Source organism: Chrysemys picta, chromosome 1, assembly GCF_011386835.1.
Source record: "Chrysemys picta bellii isolate R12L10 chromosome 1, ASM1138683v2, whole genome shotgun sequence".
Taxonomy (NCBI): Eukaryota; Metazoa; Chordata; order Testudines; family Emydidae; genus Chrysemys; species Chrysemys picta.
The window spans coordinates 31,361,004-31,379,236 of record NC_088791.1 but is presented as its reverse complement, the minus strand read 5'-3'; the positions used below and the strand labels follow the sequence as shown (position 1 = coordinate 31,379,236).

Sequence of the window (18,233 nt, the reverse complement as noted above, 5' to 3'; positions counted from 1 at the left end):
CATGATTCACCTTAGATGTTTATATTTGTATTTACAATCATGTTAGTTAATTTGACTCTAGTTATAACATGACCCAAAAGTGGGGTCTAAATAACTAGCCCAAAGTTACAACCACAGCATGGAGGCGCTCCATCTATGGCCACCAACTAACAGCCCACCTGCATTCCCAGAGTTCAGTACACTCACTCATCCAGAAGTTCTGGACACTCTAAGTAGTCTCGGCTCAAGACTTGTGAATATGACCCATACCCTTCCTGAATAGTAAGAGAGTCATGAGCTATTTGGTGTCACTCCTGACTGAAATGGCCAATGCCTCGTTCAGGGAAGGAATCTTCCCTTCCTTTCAAACATGCAGTGGTCCAACCACAACTGAAGAAACCCACACGACATATATCATTTTTAGCCAATTACCACCCAACGTTAAACCTCCCATTCCAGGGCAAGCTCAGAGAACTTAGCTAAAGGTCAACTACAAGCTTATCTAACTGAATTTAATATTCTAGACCTGGCACAATCTGGATTCAGGCCAGGACATGGACTTCAAACTGCTTTAGTGGCACTGATGACCTCATCCTGTCAACAGGGGGCAGATATACATGCTCATTCTCCTAGACCTCTCTGCAGCATTTAAACTGTGGACCATGAGAAACTGCTGTCTTGCCTGAGAAAGGCTGCAAGGATCCTGGGTAAAATGCTAAAATAGTTTGAGTTCTTCCTGGAGGGAAGCAGTGATGGAAAACTGCACCTCCACCATGAGACTGCTCAGTTGTGGCGTCCCACCGGGATCAATCCTCTCTGGGCTTTTCAACATCTACATGTAACCACTAGGTGAACTGGTCAGACAACATGGACTCAAGTGCCAGCAATATCCATGTGACATACATGACCACACCACTACTACCAAGCTGGCTTAGTGCTTAAGCAAGATGAGTTTATGGATGAAGACCAGCTGCCTGAAGCTGAACCTGAGCATGACAGAGGTGATGCTGCTGGATAGAGGAATGTATTTTGAAGAGTTCACAGCCACAGTACAGTCTCTTCTGGTTGAAAGTACACACCAATAATCAGTCAATACAGTCAGTAATTTAAGAGCATTCTTGGATTCATTGCTGACACTAAGCCCTCACACAGAAAGTATTACTCATGGATGCTGCTAATATCTCCAGTTGCCTAGCAGACTCCATCTCATCCTGACCTGACCTCAGTTATTCACTCCTTTGTCTCCTCTTGGCAGACTATTGTAAAGCAATATACCTTGGCATGAAGTATTACTTAGGAAACTCCAACTAGTATAGAACGCTGCAACGTCTTCTCAGCAACAGAGATTAGACTGAGCCCCTCAAATTTGTCTTTTGTGCTCTACATTGTCTTCTAATACTGTATCAAACCAAATTCAAGGTTTCAGTGCCTATCTTCAAGTGGCTCCATTGCCTGAGCTCAGGATACCTAAACCGCTGGGTTGAGGATTGTGGTCAACACCTTCATTCCTATGGCACAATGAAACACTTTACAATTAGGGTAATGGTTGTGTGAAGGAGGCAGAACTTTGTCAGGGCTTGGTCCAAGACTGTGGAATGAACTCACATAGAAACTAAGGACTATCCATCACAAACCTCAATACTGCAAGGTGTATTTCTCTGACCTTGCCTCCACTAACATAAATACATACAAATATGTATATTAAGAAATCCCACCAACCCTATACCCAGGTGAGAAGACGAAAGAACAAACAACACATGTCAGATGTTAGCCATGCCACCCAATGCACTATTGGAATGTGCTCAGATACTACACTGATGAGAGTGATATGCAGCCTATATAGAATACATCTTGTTTAGCTGTTGAGGAAGAATCAGAATACCCCCAATTATTCCAAAATCTCTCCTCTGCTCACTAGACCACAAAGTCTAATTTCCACATATTTCACATTCTTAAAATGTTTAATTAGACATGATGGCATCAATAAGTATTCTTTTGGGGGAGAACTGGTGTTACTTATTTCTTGTAAAAAGAACAGGAGTACTTGTGGCACCTTAGAGACTAACAAATTTATTAGAGCATAAGCTTTCGTGGGCTACAACCCTTATGCTCTAATAAATTTGTTAGTCTCTAAGGTGCCACAAGTACTCCTGTTCTTTTTGAGGATACAGACTAACACGGCTGCTACCCTGAAACCTGTCATTATTTCTTGTAATATTTGCAGTCATTAATCTGAATACTTCCTTCCATTTCCAGAGACAATGGTGGACCACACATAGTGAGGCAAAATTTTTCTTCTTATTTATTGTCTGGCATAGCAGAACATAAAGGAGACAGAAGAAATCTAAAAATATGAATGGGAAAAAAATCAACTAATACAAGAGGGATATGTATTTCTCGCATACATTCCTGGCTAGCAGAATTCTGAATACAAAATCTCAGTGTTCTAAAATCCTGAGTATTTGTTTTTAAATGAGCAACAAAATTAACATTAGCTTTTTCATCATAATAAGGATGAGTATATACTAGTGAGTAGGCTGGTAATTTTTATTTTTAGAAATGCTGATATATACTATACTTTTTAATGAAATTTACAACAAACACTGCTGCGATGTTAAGAGGAAAAAACCTACGCATCTTTAAAACTCAGTTTAATATAATCTGGGACTGCACATTTGCAATCAAATGCCTGTATCATAAACACACAAGCTGTTGCATGGCATTAGTGGGCAGAGTTAAGGATGTCTGGGTGTCATATATATGCATTTCTAAACTTAAGAGAAATCCAAACATGTTTAACTCTGAAATTTCTGGGTTTATGATACTTGTTTTTCAGATAATTACAACATTCCTCAAGTATATTTTACCTTAAATTACTGATACATGCTGTCATTCATAACTCTATCTTTTAAGTTTTGTCTGGGACTAGGGACTTAGAAAAGAAAGATGCTCTCAGGTAGGATTTATGATGCACTTCTTCTCAGACACGTGGTTCTCCTGGATTCCCTACCTACTGTGCTATATATTATGTGTGATTTCTGTGGCTAGCTTCATAGGCAACTGACAATAACGGAAGTGTCTCCAAGTTCAAACTCTCCTATTTGTGGAGAGAATGTAGGTATCACCTATGGCCCAGATGGACGGAGAGATGTGGTCCGTATCAGTCAGCTCCTGTGGGGAAGTAATTATTCTTCACCCTTCGGTGCCCCAGGACCAGTGGCAACAACCTGCAAGTTGAAGTGAGAAAGAGGCAGACCACTGGATCCCGCTGAAGACATGCCACAATAGAAAGCGTCAGATTAGGAGACAAAGTACACCTTCTAGACAGGACGGGGTGGGTACTGGTCTGTACAAACTGTGACGGGGCAAGAAATGGCTATAGGAAAGTAGTGAGAAACAGGTATGTTAGCCCTAGGCTAACCAAATCCCTGTTACCATGGTAACCAAATGGCAGTTGCTCCAGGTTAATCAAGTCACCTGGGGCCAATTAAGATCCTCCCAGAAAGCAGTGGAGACAGCTAGGTTGATTGGGACACCTGAAGCCAATCAGGGGCTGGCTGAAACTAGTTAAAACCTCCCAGTTAGTCAGGTGGGAGTGCATGTCAGGAGCTGTGGGACGATGTTGCACTGTTGGAGAGACTGAGCAGTACACACTATATCAGGCACAAGGAAGGAGGCCCTGAGGTAAGGGTGAAGTGGAGCTTGAGGAAGTGGGGGCTGCTGTGGGGAAGTAGCCCAGGGAATTGTATGCGTCCTGTTTCTAAAAGGTCAGCTACCATAGCTGATACTATTAGGGTCCCTGGGCTGGAGCCCGGAGTAGAGAGCGGGCCTGGACTCCCCCCTTTCCCCCCCCCTTATTAATCACTGAGACTGGGAGACAACAGAGCCTATGCAAGGGAAGATAGTGTCTCCTCACCTCCCTCGCTGGCTTATGATGAAAATGGCTCAGCAGGCTGTTAGCCCTTCTCTCTCTAGAGGCAAGGGTATGTGGAGGGTCACAGTGAGCCTCTGAGGCTAGCGAAATCCGCCAGGAAATGCGGGACCCACGGAGACAAGGACAGAGATTTGTCACAACTGGTGTCAGGGTGGAATTCATCGTTCACAGCGTGGCGGAAGAAGGAGGTTAAAAAAAAAGTGCACTGGGGTTTTGGATTTTGTTCTGTTTTGTTTAGTTTTGTTTGTTTGCTTGGTACCACAATGGAGGAGGTGGTAAGAGCTCTGTTACAAGCCATGGCAGCCCAGCAGGAGGCCACCTGGGTTCAGGCAATGGCGCAACAGGAGTCTATGCAACTACAGCAGGAAGCCAATCAATTACTGATAGGCCAGGTGACCCAAGATCGTGCCCTCTTGTGAGAGGTTGTGGACCAGCTAAAGATCCTCACCACCCAGGTCTGGGGGTCCGACGGGAAGCGAACCCTGAAGGCCACTGGTTGTCTGCCAAGGATGACATCGGAAGATGACGTAGAGGCATATCTCCTCTCACTCGAGAGGCCTGCTCGGCATGAGGTGTGGCCCAGGAGCAGTGGGCCAGCATTCTCGCCCTTTTTTGTGCAGAGGCCCAGAAGGCCTACTTTGCCTTGCCTGCTACGGATGCCACTGACTATAACCGGCTGAAGGCAGAGATCCTAGCACAATATGGGGTGACGGCAGCAGTACGGGCCCAGAGGTTCAATGAGTGGCAATACCAGGGGAACAAACCCCCAAGGTCCCAGCTATTCAACCTCCTACACCTCGCACAGAAGTGGTTACAGCCCGAGGTGTGCAGCCCAGAGGAGATTTTGGAGACCCTGGTCATGGACCATTACATGCGAGGACATCTTCGCAAATGGGTAGGCCAGAACGATCCGTCCACCTATGACAAGATGATCCTGCTGGTAGAAAGATGCAGAACAGCCAGGGAATTGACCCATCTACCCAAGGAAGGCTGGGGAGCCAAACACCTGGGGAGTCCTAGGTGGAAGGGGGGGGGGCCGAAAACCAGCGGGGACCCCAGAAGGAAGGGATTGGCCTGAGTGGGGGGAACCCTGGGACTAAATCCCCTGACCTCCATGATATGGGAATGATTAGAAGCAATTATAGATGTTATGCATGTGGGGAGTGGGGACACATAGCATCACAGTGTCCTAGCACCGAGGAGCCTATACAATGTAACTTGGGGGATTGGGAGGTCCCGTGCTCCCTTATTCACCTTGCGGGTGTCGCATTAGCTCCACATAAGTACACCAGACTGGTGAAGATAAATAGAGCAGAGACTACAGCGCGTGTGGACTCCGGGAGTGTTTTCACCCTTATATCGGGTAAGCTGGTAAAAAGTAGCCAGCTGCTACAAGCCAAACGCGTAGCAGTGACGTGCGTGCATGGGGCCATGAGCCATTACCCCAACATCCCAATGGAGACAGAGGTTATGGGGAACCCCATTGAGGTGACAGTGGGCGTAGTTCCTAAACTCCCATATCCTGTAGTCATTGGGAGAGACTATCCAGGGTTTGATAATTTACTTCCCCTGGAGAGGCTGGAGGGAGGTGGGGACCCTGAGGGCAGTGACTCGTCACCAGGGGAATGTCAACCCCCGATGTTCGCTGAGATTTCTCAGGATCTGTTATCAGTTCCCCAAAAGACCCAGAAGACAAAAAAAAGGGAGGAAGGCTGCAAAAGCTTTTGGAACCTGGATCCTGACCCAGGGCCAGAAGACTGCCCTAATAGGCAGATGGACACAAGCAGCCATCAGAAAAACTACCACCACGGAAGGTGAGCCAGAGGTTGGCCCCAGCCGTGATGGCGGCGAGCCGTTGGAAGAAGCAGAAACTGGCCCCTGGGAGCTTGGGCTGGCTAGTCCCGGGAGAGAGACTTTCGGGTGGGACCAGGCAGAGGACCCTAGATATGATAACGCCAGGAAAGAGGTGGCCGAGATAGACGGGATACCCGTGGATGGAAAGATCCGGGGTCCAGGACCTTACTTTATAGTGAAGAAAGATCTGTGCCACGTGGTGCAAATGCAGGAGCAAGAGATACATCAACTTCTGGTGCCATGAAAACATCAAAAAGCCATATTGAGCCTCGCCCACAGTCACCTATTTGGAGGACACCTAGGGGTAGAGAAAACCCAGGCACAGATTCTGCGGAGTTTCTTCTGGCGTGGAGTACACAAAGATGTCCGGCGATACTGCACCTCTTGTCTGGAGTGTCAGCTACATAGCCCTCGCCCACACTTGCGGGCCCCTTTGATACCTCTTCCAATAATAGAGATACCATTTGAACGCATAGCTGTGGATCTGGTTGGGCCCCTAGAGAGGACAGCTCGGGGCCACCAACATGTGCTGGTTGTACTACCGGATACCAGGAAGCCATCCCCCTACGCAACACGGCTTCCAAGACAATAGCTAAGGAGCTAGTACAGATCTTTGCCTGGGTTGGGCTACCCAAGGAGATATTGACTGATCAAGGGACACCTTTTGTGTCCAAGTTGATGAAAGATCTCTGTTCATTGCTCCACGTAAAAGCCTTACGGACCTCTGTATACCACCCGCAAACAGATGGCCTTGTGGAAAGTTTCAATAGGACCCTCAAGGCCAGGATCAGGAAAGTGGTGAGCTGGGATAGGAAAGATTGGGATACCCTATTGCCTAACCTCATGTTCGCCATCCGGGAGGTTCCGCAGGCCTCCAGGGGTTTCTCTCCTTTCAAACTACTATACAGGCGCACCCCTGGGGCATATTAGATATAGGCAGAGAAGCCTGGGAAGAGGAGCCAAATCCCAGAAGGAACATAGTCGAGCATGTACTGCAGATGAGAGATGGGATAGCCTGAGTTACGCCCACTGTACGGGAACACTTGGAGAAAGCACAGGAGACCCAATGAACCCATTATAATCACCAAGCAGAGCTTCAATGGTTCCAACCAGGGGATCGAGTGATGGTCCTGGTGCCCACAGCAGAAAGTAAACTGTTGGCCCAGTGGCAGGGACCCTACGAAGTGATCCCTTCCCTACGAAGGGAAAGGTGAACTATAAAGGTGCGGCAGCCAGGCTGCAGGAAACTGGAGCAAATTTACCACATCAATCTTCTAAAACCTTGGCGCTATCGAGAGGCATGCTTAGTCACGCAGGAGACCCTTCCCCAGGAGGATAACTTACACGAGCAAGTGAGGATATCACCCGACTTGACACTGATCCGAAAGATCGAGGCAGCCGACATGATTAATCGCAACTGAGATATGTTCTCTACAAAACCGGGGTGGATGACTGAGACCTATCATCATATCTGCATGATCTCTGGAGCCAAGATAACATTGAGACCCTACCGAATCCCAGCAGCCAAAAGAGAAGAAATCAAGGCCGAAGTAAAGAAAATGTTAGAATTAGGGGTTACTGAAGAATCTTATAGAACGATTGGACTGGACCACTGACTAGTGCCTAAACCTGACGGTACCACGAGATTCTGTAATGACTTTCGTCGACTGAACGAAGCATCCCAATTTGATGCATACCCCATACCACGCATCGACGAACTGGTTGATCGATTGGGTAGTGTCTGATTCTTGACTACACAGGATCTGACAAAAGGGTACTGGCAGATTCCCTTGACTAAAGAAGCTAAAGAAAAGACAGCGTTCTCCACCCCGGACGGGCTATTCCAGTACACTGTCCTTCCTTTTGGGTTACATGGGGCCCCGGCCACGTTCCAGCACCTCATGGATAAACTGCTGTGCCCCCATATTAGTTATGCAGCCGTGTACCTAGATGATGTCATAATCCATACGCCAGACTGGGGAACCCACTTGGAGAAAGTTGAGGCAGTACTGCACACCATAAGAAGGGCTGGCCTCATCGCTAATCCTGCTAAATGCACCATAGGGCTAGCAGAGGCTAGGTACCTGGGGTATACTGTAGGAAGGGGCATAGTGAAGCCCCAAACGAATAAGCTAGAAGCAATTCAAAACTGGCCCCAGATAACCCGAAAGAAAAAGGTCTGCACGTTCCTAGGCATGGTAGGCTATTATTGACGTTTTATTCCCCATTTCGCCACTAGGGCAAGTCCCCTAACAGACTTGGTAAAGGCCCGAAGTCCAGACATGGTGAAGTGGACAGACGCAGCAGATGGGGCGTTCACAGACCTTCGGACAACCTTTTGTAATGACCCCGTATTCATAGCCCCGGACTTTGACAAGGAATTTATTTTACAAATAGATGCTTCTGAGGTGGGGTTGGGGGCGGTTCTGTCGCAAATGGTGGGAGAAGAGGAACAGCCGATCGTCTGCCTAAGCAGAAAGCTGCTCCCAAGAGAACAGAAATACGCAGTAGTCGAGAGAGAATGCCTTGCTGTCAAATGGGCCATGGAGACACTGCGTTATTACCTCTTAGGCCAGCGATTTACTTTTGTGATTGACCATGCACCGCTCCAGTGGATGCAGCGGAATAAGGAAAAGAATGCAAGGGTCACCAAGTGGTTATCATCCCTCCGACCATTCCAGTTCCACATACGGCACAGGGCTGGATGCCACCATGGCAACACTGATGGTCTGTCACGAGCACACTCCCTGGCGTCCCAAGTTGCCCAACTATATGGTGTTGAGCGGTGGGGGTGGGGGTGGGGTGGAGATGGTGATATGTGATGGGGCAAGGCCAGATGGCTATAGGAAAGTAGTGAGAAACAAGTATGTTAGCCCCAGGCTAACCAAATCCCTGTTTGCCATTTGGTTACCATGGTGTTGCTCCAGGTTAATCAAGACACCAGGGGCCAATTAAGATCCTCCCAGAAAGCAGTGGAGACAGCTAGGTTGATTGGGACACCTGAAGCCAATCAGGGCTGGCTGAAACTAGTTAAAAACCTCCCAGTTAGTCAGGTGGGCACGCATGTCAGGAGCTGTGGGAGGAAGTTGTACTGTTGGAGAGACTGAGCAGTACACACTATATCAGGCACAAGGAAGGAGGCCCTGAGGTAAAGGTGAAGTGGAGCTTGAGGAAGTGGGGGCTGTTGTGGGGAAGTAGCCCAGGGAATTGTATGCATCCTATTTCTAAAAGGTCAGCTACCATAGCTGATACTATTAGGGTCCCTGGGCTGGAGCCCAGAGTAGACAGCGGGCCTGGACTCCCCCCTTTGTCCCCCTGATTAATCACTGAGACTGGGAGACAACAGACACTGTGCAAGGGAGGATAGTTTCGCCTCACTTCCCTCGCTGGCTTATGATGAAAATGGCTCAATAGGCTAAATACACTGCTCTACAGCCAAAATGCTTCTGAAATAAATGTAGTCAAACTTTACTAATTCTGGGTCACTGAGAACGAAAATGATGCTTAAAATTGTTGATTGGCTCTAGTTTTCAAGATGTGCTATTGGGTCAGTATATACGACCTTTGACTTGGGAATGGCGGAGGATAAGTGAGTTATAAAGGGAAGGGATCTCAATTTAAACCAGAAATGACTAAAATACATCTTTGACTGGATCTATGAATAAATCTATGACCGGGTTTGGACAGTACTTGCTTTTTAGGCAAAACAATGAATGATGCAATCTGAAGCTGGTATTGCGTCATACATGATATGAATTGCATCATGTAATTTCTAGAAGTCATGGATGATGCAATCATAACGAAGCTTACATCACTCTGCTGAACAAATTGCCCTAGATCAGCTCTAGAAATCATAGTGTCGTGCTCTCTTATTTGTCAGTGTTTGATTTTGCAAAAGGACACATTTCTGTTTAGCCAAAGTGAGCAGAGATGCCTCGTACTTGTGTGAACAGTGCAAATAACTTCTGCTATGTTTGTGGTGAAGTGATTTTTGCATCACAAAAGCGCAGCATAACCACTATGGTTATCACCTTTATTTTGGCTGCAAAATTGGAGATCAGGACAAGAGGTGGGCCCCACACATATGCAACAAATCTTTGCCAGTGGTTGAACAGGAAAAGGAAATCTATGCTTTTTGCAGTGCCAATGATTTGGAGAGAGCCAACAGATCATACCAGCAATTGTTACTTCTGCATGGTGCCTCCAGTTGGGAAAGGTGTGTCAAAGAAGAAAAAGTGGACTGTGCATTATCCAAACATTCCATCAGCTATACGCCCAGTACCCCATGGAGAAGGACTGCCGGTTCCTGATGCACCAGAATCATTTTCACTTGAGTCAGACGAGGAAGAGGATGAAACTTCTGGTCCTGAACCATCAATGTCACAGGACCCACATTTTCTCCCATCCTCCTCCTCTGAACCACACCTCATAACACAAGGTGAACTGAATGACCTTGTCAGGGATTTGGAACTACCCAAGAGTAAGGCAGAGCTGTTGGGCTCCAGACTACAGCAGTGGAATCTCCTGGCAGGTGATGTTAGGGTTTCCATGTTCCGTGACCGTCAAAAGGATCTTGTCCCACTCTTCTTCATGGAAGGTGATCTTGTAGCCTGCAACAACATCGATGGTGTGATGGCAGCCCTCAACATCTTTCACGATCCAGATGAGTGGAGACTGTGCTTTGATGCATCCAAGACGAGTCTTAAAGCTGTTTTACTGCATAATGGCAATGTTTTGCCATCAATTCCAGTTGGTCATGCAGTCCATATGAAGGAAACCTATGACAACATGAAACAACTTTTGAGGTGCATAAACTATGACCAACATCAGTGGCAGCTTTGTGGCAATTTGAAGGTTGTTGCTCTCTTGCTTGGTCTGCAGACTGGTTACACAAAGTACTGCTGTTTTCTCTGTGAATGGGATAGTTGTGCAAGAGATTCCTACTACATCAAGAAAGATTGGCCACTCCGACAGTCATTGGAGCCTGGGAGGAAAAAAAAGTGTTCAGCAGCCATCATTTGTTGAATCAAGGAAGATTTTGTTACCACCCTTACACATCAAGCTGGGTGTGATGAAGTACTTTGTCAAGGCCATTGACAAAACACAAGCAGCTTTCAAGTACCTCCGTGGAAAATTTCCAAGGTTAAGTGAAGCTAAGATAAAGGAAGGCGTCTTTGTTGGTCCTCAGATTCGTGAACTTCTTCGAGATGATGCATTTGACCATGCACTGCGTGGCAAGGAAAAGACGGCATGGAAAGCCTTCCAGTTAGTGGCAATAAATTTTCTCGGAAACAACAAGGCAGACAACTACAGGTTGGTGGTGGAAAACCTCCTCAAGGCATACAAAAGCCTTGGTTGCAACATGTCACTAAAGATGCATTTTTTGCACTCTCATCTAGATTTTTTTCCACCGAACTGCGGAGCAGTGAGCGACGAGCATGGTGAGCGATTTCACCAGGACATTGCAACAATGGAGAAACGCTATCAGGACAAATGGAGCCCATCAATGCTTGCAGACTATTGCTGGACAGTGACAAGAGATGCTCCATTTAATGAATACAAGAGACAAGCCAAGAAGCGCCAAGTAGACACTGAATAGGACTAAACTATGTACATAATAGTTTTTTGCCTTTTGTTTCATAATAAATTTTATTTATATAACCCTTTTGCTGATTTTTAAAGTGTTACATAAACAGGACAGGTGAAATATTATCATGTAAAGCAACCATAAACACATGAAAAGACCTAGGTTTACAATTTATGATTAAAACTCTACTATCTACACAATATGCATAGACATAAAATGTAAAAACTTAAATATCTTAGAAACAGTAGCCAATCAGTTGTTTTAATTGTCATATTTGAATTCAGCACATCAAAATACATAATAAATAGCACATTTTATCTCTGAAGCAGACGACTTCTCAAAAATTGTAGACCAGTGATATCACAAGCTAAATATGAATCACCAGTGCAACACTATTGCAAAAAAAGCAAACAATTCTGGGATGTATTAGCAGGAGTGTTGTAAGCAAGACATGAGAAGTAATTCTTCTGCTCCACTCCATGTTGACTAGGCCCAACTGTACTATTGTGCCCAGTTCTGGATGCCACATTTCAGGAAAGATGTCGATAAATTGGAGAAAGCCCATAGAAGAGCAACAAAAATGATTAAAGGTCTAGAAAACATGACCTATGAGGGAAGATTGAAAAAATTGGGGTTTTTTAGTATGGAGAAGAGAAGACTGAGATGGGACATACGTTTTCAAGTACATAAAAAGTTGTTGCAAAGAGGAGTGAGAAAAATTATTTTCCTTATCTTCTGAGGACAGGACAAGAAGCAATGGGCTTAAATTGCAGTAAGGGCAGTTTAAGTGGGTCATTAGAAAAATTTCCTGTCAGGGTGGTTAACCACTGGATTAAATTGACCAGGAAGGTGTGGAATCTCCATCATTGGAGATTTTTAAGAGCAAGTCAGACAAACACCTCTCAGGGATGGTCTAGATAATACTTAGTCCTATCATGAGTGCAGGGGACTTGGTCCCTCTCAAGGTCCCTTCCAGTCCTATGATTCTAAAAACACCTATCACCCGTCAGTGAACACTTTTCACAAAGCAATCACTCCATATCTGGCCTCCCAGTCCTCATCCTCAAAGGAAACCTGCACATGACCTTCAAAAAATGAGCCTGGGAACTTAAATTCATAACTTTTCTGGACACTAAAAACCATAGTTTTAACAGGGATACTGATTTTATGGCTCATTATAACAATTTGTTATAATAACATCCTACTGCCCCTGCTAACCCTCTATTGTCCTACGACTGAAGGGATGTTAACTGCCGATTTCATTTTAAGTGATCTCCTACAGCATGTATGAACCCCTTCTGCTTAACAGTTTGTCCCACCTTTTATTTAGCTTGGACACTCTGGTTACTTTATCTAGACCTGAGGAAGAACTCTGAAGCTCGGAAGCTTGTCCCTTCCACCAACAGAAGTTGGTCCAATAAAAGTTATTACCCCACCTACCTTGCCTCTCTTCTATCGCCAGTGCTATTCAATATCACCATTGCTGGTTGAGGGGTAAGCTTGAAGGGGCAGCTGTCAGTGGCATTGAGGTGAATGTCATGTTACTTTGAGACCTCAAATATGACAACGGCATTGCCTTGTTGGCTCAATATGATGAATCACTACAGCTGATGGCTGATATGTTCAGGCAAGAAGCAGCGCACATTGGTCTGGATTATTAATTCAGATAAAATTACCTTCAAGCAGCCTCCAAATCTAGATTACAATCAGCTTAGTATTAACTTGTTTGGATGGGAGACGGAGCAGGTGACAACTGTCAACTACTTGGAAAGCATCATAGACAATGCTCGAGGATGTTTGAAAGATATAAATGGTTGCATAGCAGTAACTGACACCACATTTTGAGCTCTTCAGTGGCCTTTGTGGAGACTTTGTGACATCAAACTTACCAGAAAGCTGAAGATTTATACAAAACAGTTACACTATCTTTACTTCATGGAAATAAAACGTGGGTGCTGAGGAAGGTTGAAGAGCAGGGAACTGATGTTTCTGAACATAAGAACAGCCATATTGGGTCAGATTAAAGGTACATCTAAACCCAGTATCCTGTCTTCCGATAGTGGCCAATGCCAGGTGCCCCAGAGGGAATGAACAGAACAGGTAAACATGAAGTGATCCATCCCCCTGTCGCCCATTCCCAGCTTCTGGCACACAGAGGCTAGGGACACCATCCCTGCCCATCCTGGCTAATAGCCATTGATGGATCTATCCTCCATGAATTTATCTAGTTCTTTTTTGAACCTTTTTATAGTCTTGGCCTTCACAACATCCTCTGGAAAGGAGTGCCACAGGTTGACTGTGCATCTTGATTCTGGTTGTCTTCATCAGCTATTTCATATAAGTTGCAGGAGAAGATTAGCAATGAAGATATTCATGGCTGAACTCAGCAACCACCTCTATCAGCACTGGTTTGGTTTTGAAGGCTTTCTTGGATGGAAGATTAACGAATTACAAAGCATGTTTACTAAGGAATACTGCTACACGGTCAGCTTTGGTGGCATGATAAGATCGCCAATGATGGACATATTGGCCTCCTTGCCTTGATAATAATGAACATGATGTTTGCAGGTCATCACAATGTTCACTTTGCTTGTTTATTATATCTCTTCCTCCCAACCCATTGTCTGTCTTGTCTATTTAAACTATAAGCTCTTTGGGGTAGGAACTCTCTCTTACTCTATGTTTGTACATTATAGTAATGGGGCTTTGATACAGTTGGGGCCACTAAGCATTATAGTGACACAAATAATACACAATAATTGCAAATCTAAGCTGTGTAGAATAAATATAGAAATACGTATGTAGTACTAAAGAAAAATTGTTCTGAAGCTGGACATAGCATTCAATTTTACAAGAAGCGACTTTTGTTACTCACCATTTGATGCTGTGAAATCAATAGCCACTGTGAAATTGATTTGGGTTCTGTCAAACAAGCAAATAGGAATCTTGTTAATAATACTATTGATAGTTGGAAAAATATGCAAGGGAGATAATATATCTTTTAATGCATTAGCTTTATGGTCAAAAGGTATCACTGCAAAATTCAGGTTAAAATCATTGTGCATTATTGTGTCTTTTATACAGTGTCATCAATTAAGCATCAATTCTTGAGGTTACTACTCTTCGAAACATAATTGTCCCTTACCTGTAAATTACATTTGTGTAAGAGTTTCTCTCCCTTTACATATGTAGAAGCGTTATACAACTGGTTGGGTTTTCAGTGGTCCCATCTTGGAGAAACCTGTCCACCTCACCAAAGCTTCAGTTCAAAATACTTTACCAATTAATTTTATAGCAATAACTTCATACACTATACACAGTATGTGACGTGTCTGGCTTTCATTTATTTTTGTCCCACCTCCCTCCCTTGGCCTTCCCCTTCTCCCTGACTTCAATACCAGGCAAACTGGTTGAAACACAATATGTTGGGGAAGAATCAACATGGCTTTTGTAAAGAGTAATGAAGCCTAACCAATTATTAGAATTCCTTGAGGATTTTAACAAGCATGTGAACAAAGGGAGATCTAGTGAAGTGGTTCTCAAACTAGGGCTGCCGCTTGTTCAGGGAAAGCCCCTGGCGGTCCGGGCCACTTTGTTTACCTGCCATGTCCGCAGGTTCGGCCAATCACGACTCCCACTGGCCGGGGTTTGCCGCTCCAGGCCAATGGGGGCTGCCACTGATCTAGTGGATATAGTGTACTTCTTGGACTTTCACAAAGCCTTTGACAAGTTCCCACGTCAAAGACTTCTCATGGATCGGTATTGGTTAAAAGATAGGAAATTAAGAGTAGGAATAAATGGTCAGTTTTCAGAGAGGAGTGAGGTAAGTAGTGGGGTCCCCAATGATCTGTACAGGACCAGTGCTGTTCAATAAATGATCTGGAAAAGGGGGTAAACAGTAAGGCAGCAAAATTGGCAGATGATATAAAATTACTCAAGATACTTAAGTCCAAAGCTGACTGCAGAGAGTTACAAAGGGATCTCACAAAACAGAGTGACTGGACAACAAAATGGCAGATGAAATTCAGTGTTGATAAAAGTGCAAAGTAATGCACATTAGAAAACATAATCCCAAATATACATACAAAATGATGGGGTCTAAGTTAACTGTAACCATTCAAGAAAGATCTTGGAGTCATTATGGATAGTTCCCTGAAAACATCTGTGCAATGCACAGCAGCAGTCAAAAAAGCCAACAGAATGTTAGGCGCCATTAGGAAAGGGATAGCTAATAGAAAATATAATAATGCCCCCATATAAACCTATGGTACACCCACACCTGGAATACTGCATTTTTCTGGTTGCCCCATCTCCCAAAGATATATCAGTACAGAGAACGGCAACAAAAAATGATTAGGGGCCTGAACAGCTTAATATGCGGAGAATTAAAAAGACTGGAACTATTCAGCTTAGCAAAGAAATAACTAAGGAGGGATATGATAAAATCATGAATGGTGAAGAAGAAAGTGAATAGGGAACTGTTATTTACCCCTTCCCATAACATGAGAACTAGGGGGTCACCCAATGAAATTAATAGAAAGCAGATTTAAAACAAACATAAGAAAGTATGTCTTCACACAGTGTAAAGTCAATCTGTGGAACTTGTTGCCAGGGGATGTTGTGGAGGCCAAAAGTATAACTGGGTTCAAAAAAGGATTAGATAAGTTCATGGAGGATAGGTCCATCAACAGCTATTAGCCAAGCTGGTGAGGGACGCAACCCCATGCTCTAGGTGTCCCTAAAACTCTGCCAGAAGTTGGGACTGGACAACAGGAGATGGATCACTTGATAATTGTCCTGTTCTGTTAATTCCTTCTGAAGCATCTGACATAAGCCACCGTCAGAAGGCACAATACTGGTCTGACCCTGTATGGCCATTTTTATACTCTTAATGGCTAGGACAGAGGACACAATCTTGAGTCCAAGAGTCAGCTATCACTAAAGTCAAGTGAGAATTTACTGCCAAGGAACAAATACACTGATTTGCATACCATTTTAATACCAGTTATGATCCACTTTGTTATACACTGCAGGGACTTCCTACCCTTCTTAAGGACAAACCATACTTGGGACCTTCAACAAAAATAAAGAGGAAATCTCAGGACCTGAACTGCTGTGTTCTAATGAAATAGAAAACAGGAGTCATGGTTCTCTTTCATTTGAGGATTTTGGATTGGCTAAAAAGTAGGGAATGTGACTATCCTGATCCCAATGGTGTTGAGAATCCACTTTAGGTTTAAAAAGATGGTAATATTTTAAGTGTGGCTTTCACCAGGACAAAGTACAACAGGAAACAAGCAAGACTGAGCAGCCAGCTTACTCACACTATGAGCTAAAGTTCTGACCATAAGGAACACCACTTTAATTTGGAGTTCTATCCTGAAAAGCATCTATGTAAAAATGGCAATTTAGAGACATGATTACTGATGTTAGTGACAAAGAAGTTTTTTTTTTAATTTTTTTTTTAATTTTAGCCCTTTTAAGACTAGAACTAGAACTGCAAAGATTGAGTGAGCAATAGTCTATTCCCCCTTGTGCACTGACATATTTTTGTTAAGTTCCAACCTTTTAGTATACTTATTACTTGAGTGTCCTGCAGCAGCAAACGGCCTTGATCTGCTGCCATTTCTCCCAGTCTGAAAAAATTGGGGATGGAATAAAAAGTGCTTCATGACTAGGTGCTTGAATTCTATTGCATAAACTCCAACAATTTTTAGTTATCAGGCAGATAATGGCAGATCCTACCTCTCAAGAAAGGCAAGACTTGCCAATACCTGTTTTATCAGGAAGTCTTCAGTTCCCTTGGAATACTCAATTTGTCTGAAATCCATGGAGATCAGTTTATGAAAACCTTTAAAACTTAGACCGGAAGCTGGACTTCGCTGAGGAGAGATAAAAGCTGTTGTAGTCTTTCTGAAAGTATCAGAAACTTTGTAATCTTATGAAATAAGGCCTGCTGTTTTGCTTTATCCAGAGTCTTACCCAAAAGATGCTTGTCTTCTAAGGGTATGGCTATCAAGCTTCACTTGACCTACAACATCAGACTGTCAGGACCTCAGGCACATTACCATTTTGCATAGCTTATTGGCTATAAGGAACAAAGTTGATGAGAAGCAGTGCAGGCCTGCCAGCTTTAGGGTAATGTACAAGAGAGTCTTCAGGCTATTTCCTTTGTCATGAAAGGGATAGCCAAAACAGCATAAGGTCAAGGACACTTACTTCACCTGAAGAGTTATTCTTGGTGTCCTTGCTGTCTCTGCTGGTAACAGCAGCTGCTGGGTTGCATTCTCCCTGCCTTTTTTTAAAAAGGCCCTTTGATGTGAGACACTGTATGAGGGGAAAGACCAGTCTTTTATAGGTGTTGTCGCTCAGGCACATAAATTCTAATTAGGAACTGACAGGGTGGAAGAAAAGAGGAATTTGTCATCCAGCCAAAATTCAAGCAATTTTTCCTCAGAGTAGGAAAAGCAACCTCTTCTTTGTGCACTTGTTTCTGGGTTTGCCATTCCAAGTTGCCTGGCAGCAGGAGACTGGGCCAGACAGATACTGAGTACAGCAGAGAGGAACAGGAAGAAATACAGGCAAAAACCAGATAAAAGAAGAAAAACAGTTGGCACTAGTAGAAAAAACAGACTAAATCTCAATTGGAAAATTAACAAAATCTTTTCACCCATCAGCCTTTTGCTAGTCTGTCTGATGGACACAGTTTCTGAAGAATTCCTCACTGTGGCATCATCTACTGCATAGCTTTATAACTGTCCATATGCTGTCCCAGGTAAGAGGAACCCAATGATGAGGATTTGTGAATGATTCCTTGAAAAAGAAATGCTGATTCCTGCCTACATGGGGGACATTTTGCTTTGCCCTGTGGGACTTGAA

At 44.2% G+C, this 18,233-nt stretch overlaps 1 protein-coding gene across 13 annotated transcripts in view; it reads right to left on the bottom strand.

Moving 5' to 3' along the window:
* Positions 1-18,233, bottom strand: part of CPNE8 (copine 8) — a 276,759-nt gene that overhangs the window by 72,884 nt on the left and 185,642 nt on the right. For all 13 annotated transcript variants that reach the window (XR_010589758.1, XM_005286837.5, XM_042848628.2 and 10 more), the window contains one exon: positions 14,230-14,276. Coding sequence is in view for 12 of the 13 variants with exons in the window: in XM_005286837.5 (XP_005286894.1) it covers positions 14,230-14,276 (47 nt within the window). In the remaining variant the exon portion in view is untranslated. The remainder of the gene's footprint in view (positions 1-14,229; positions 14,277-18,233) is intronic.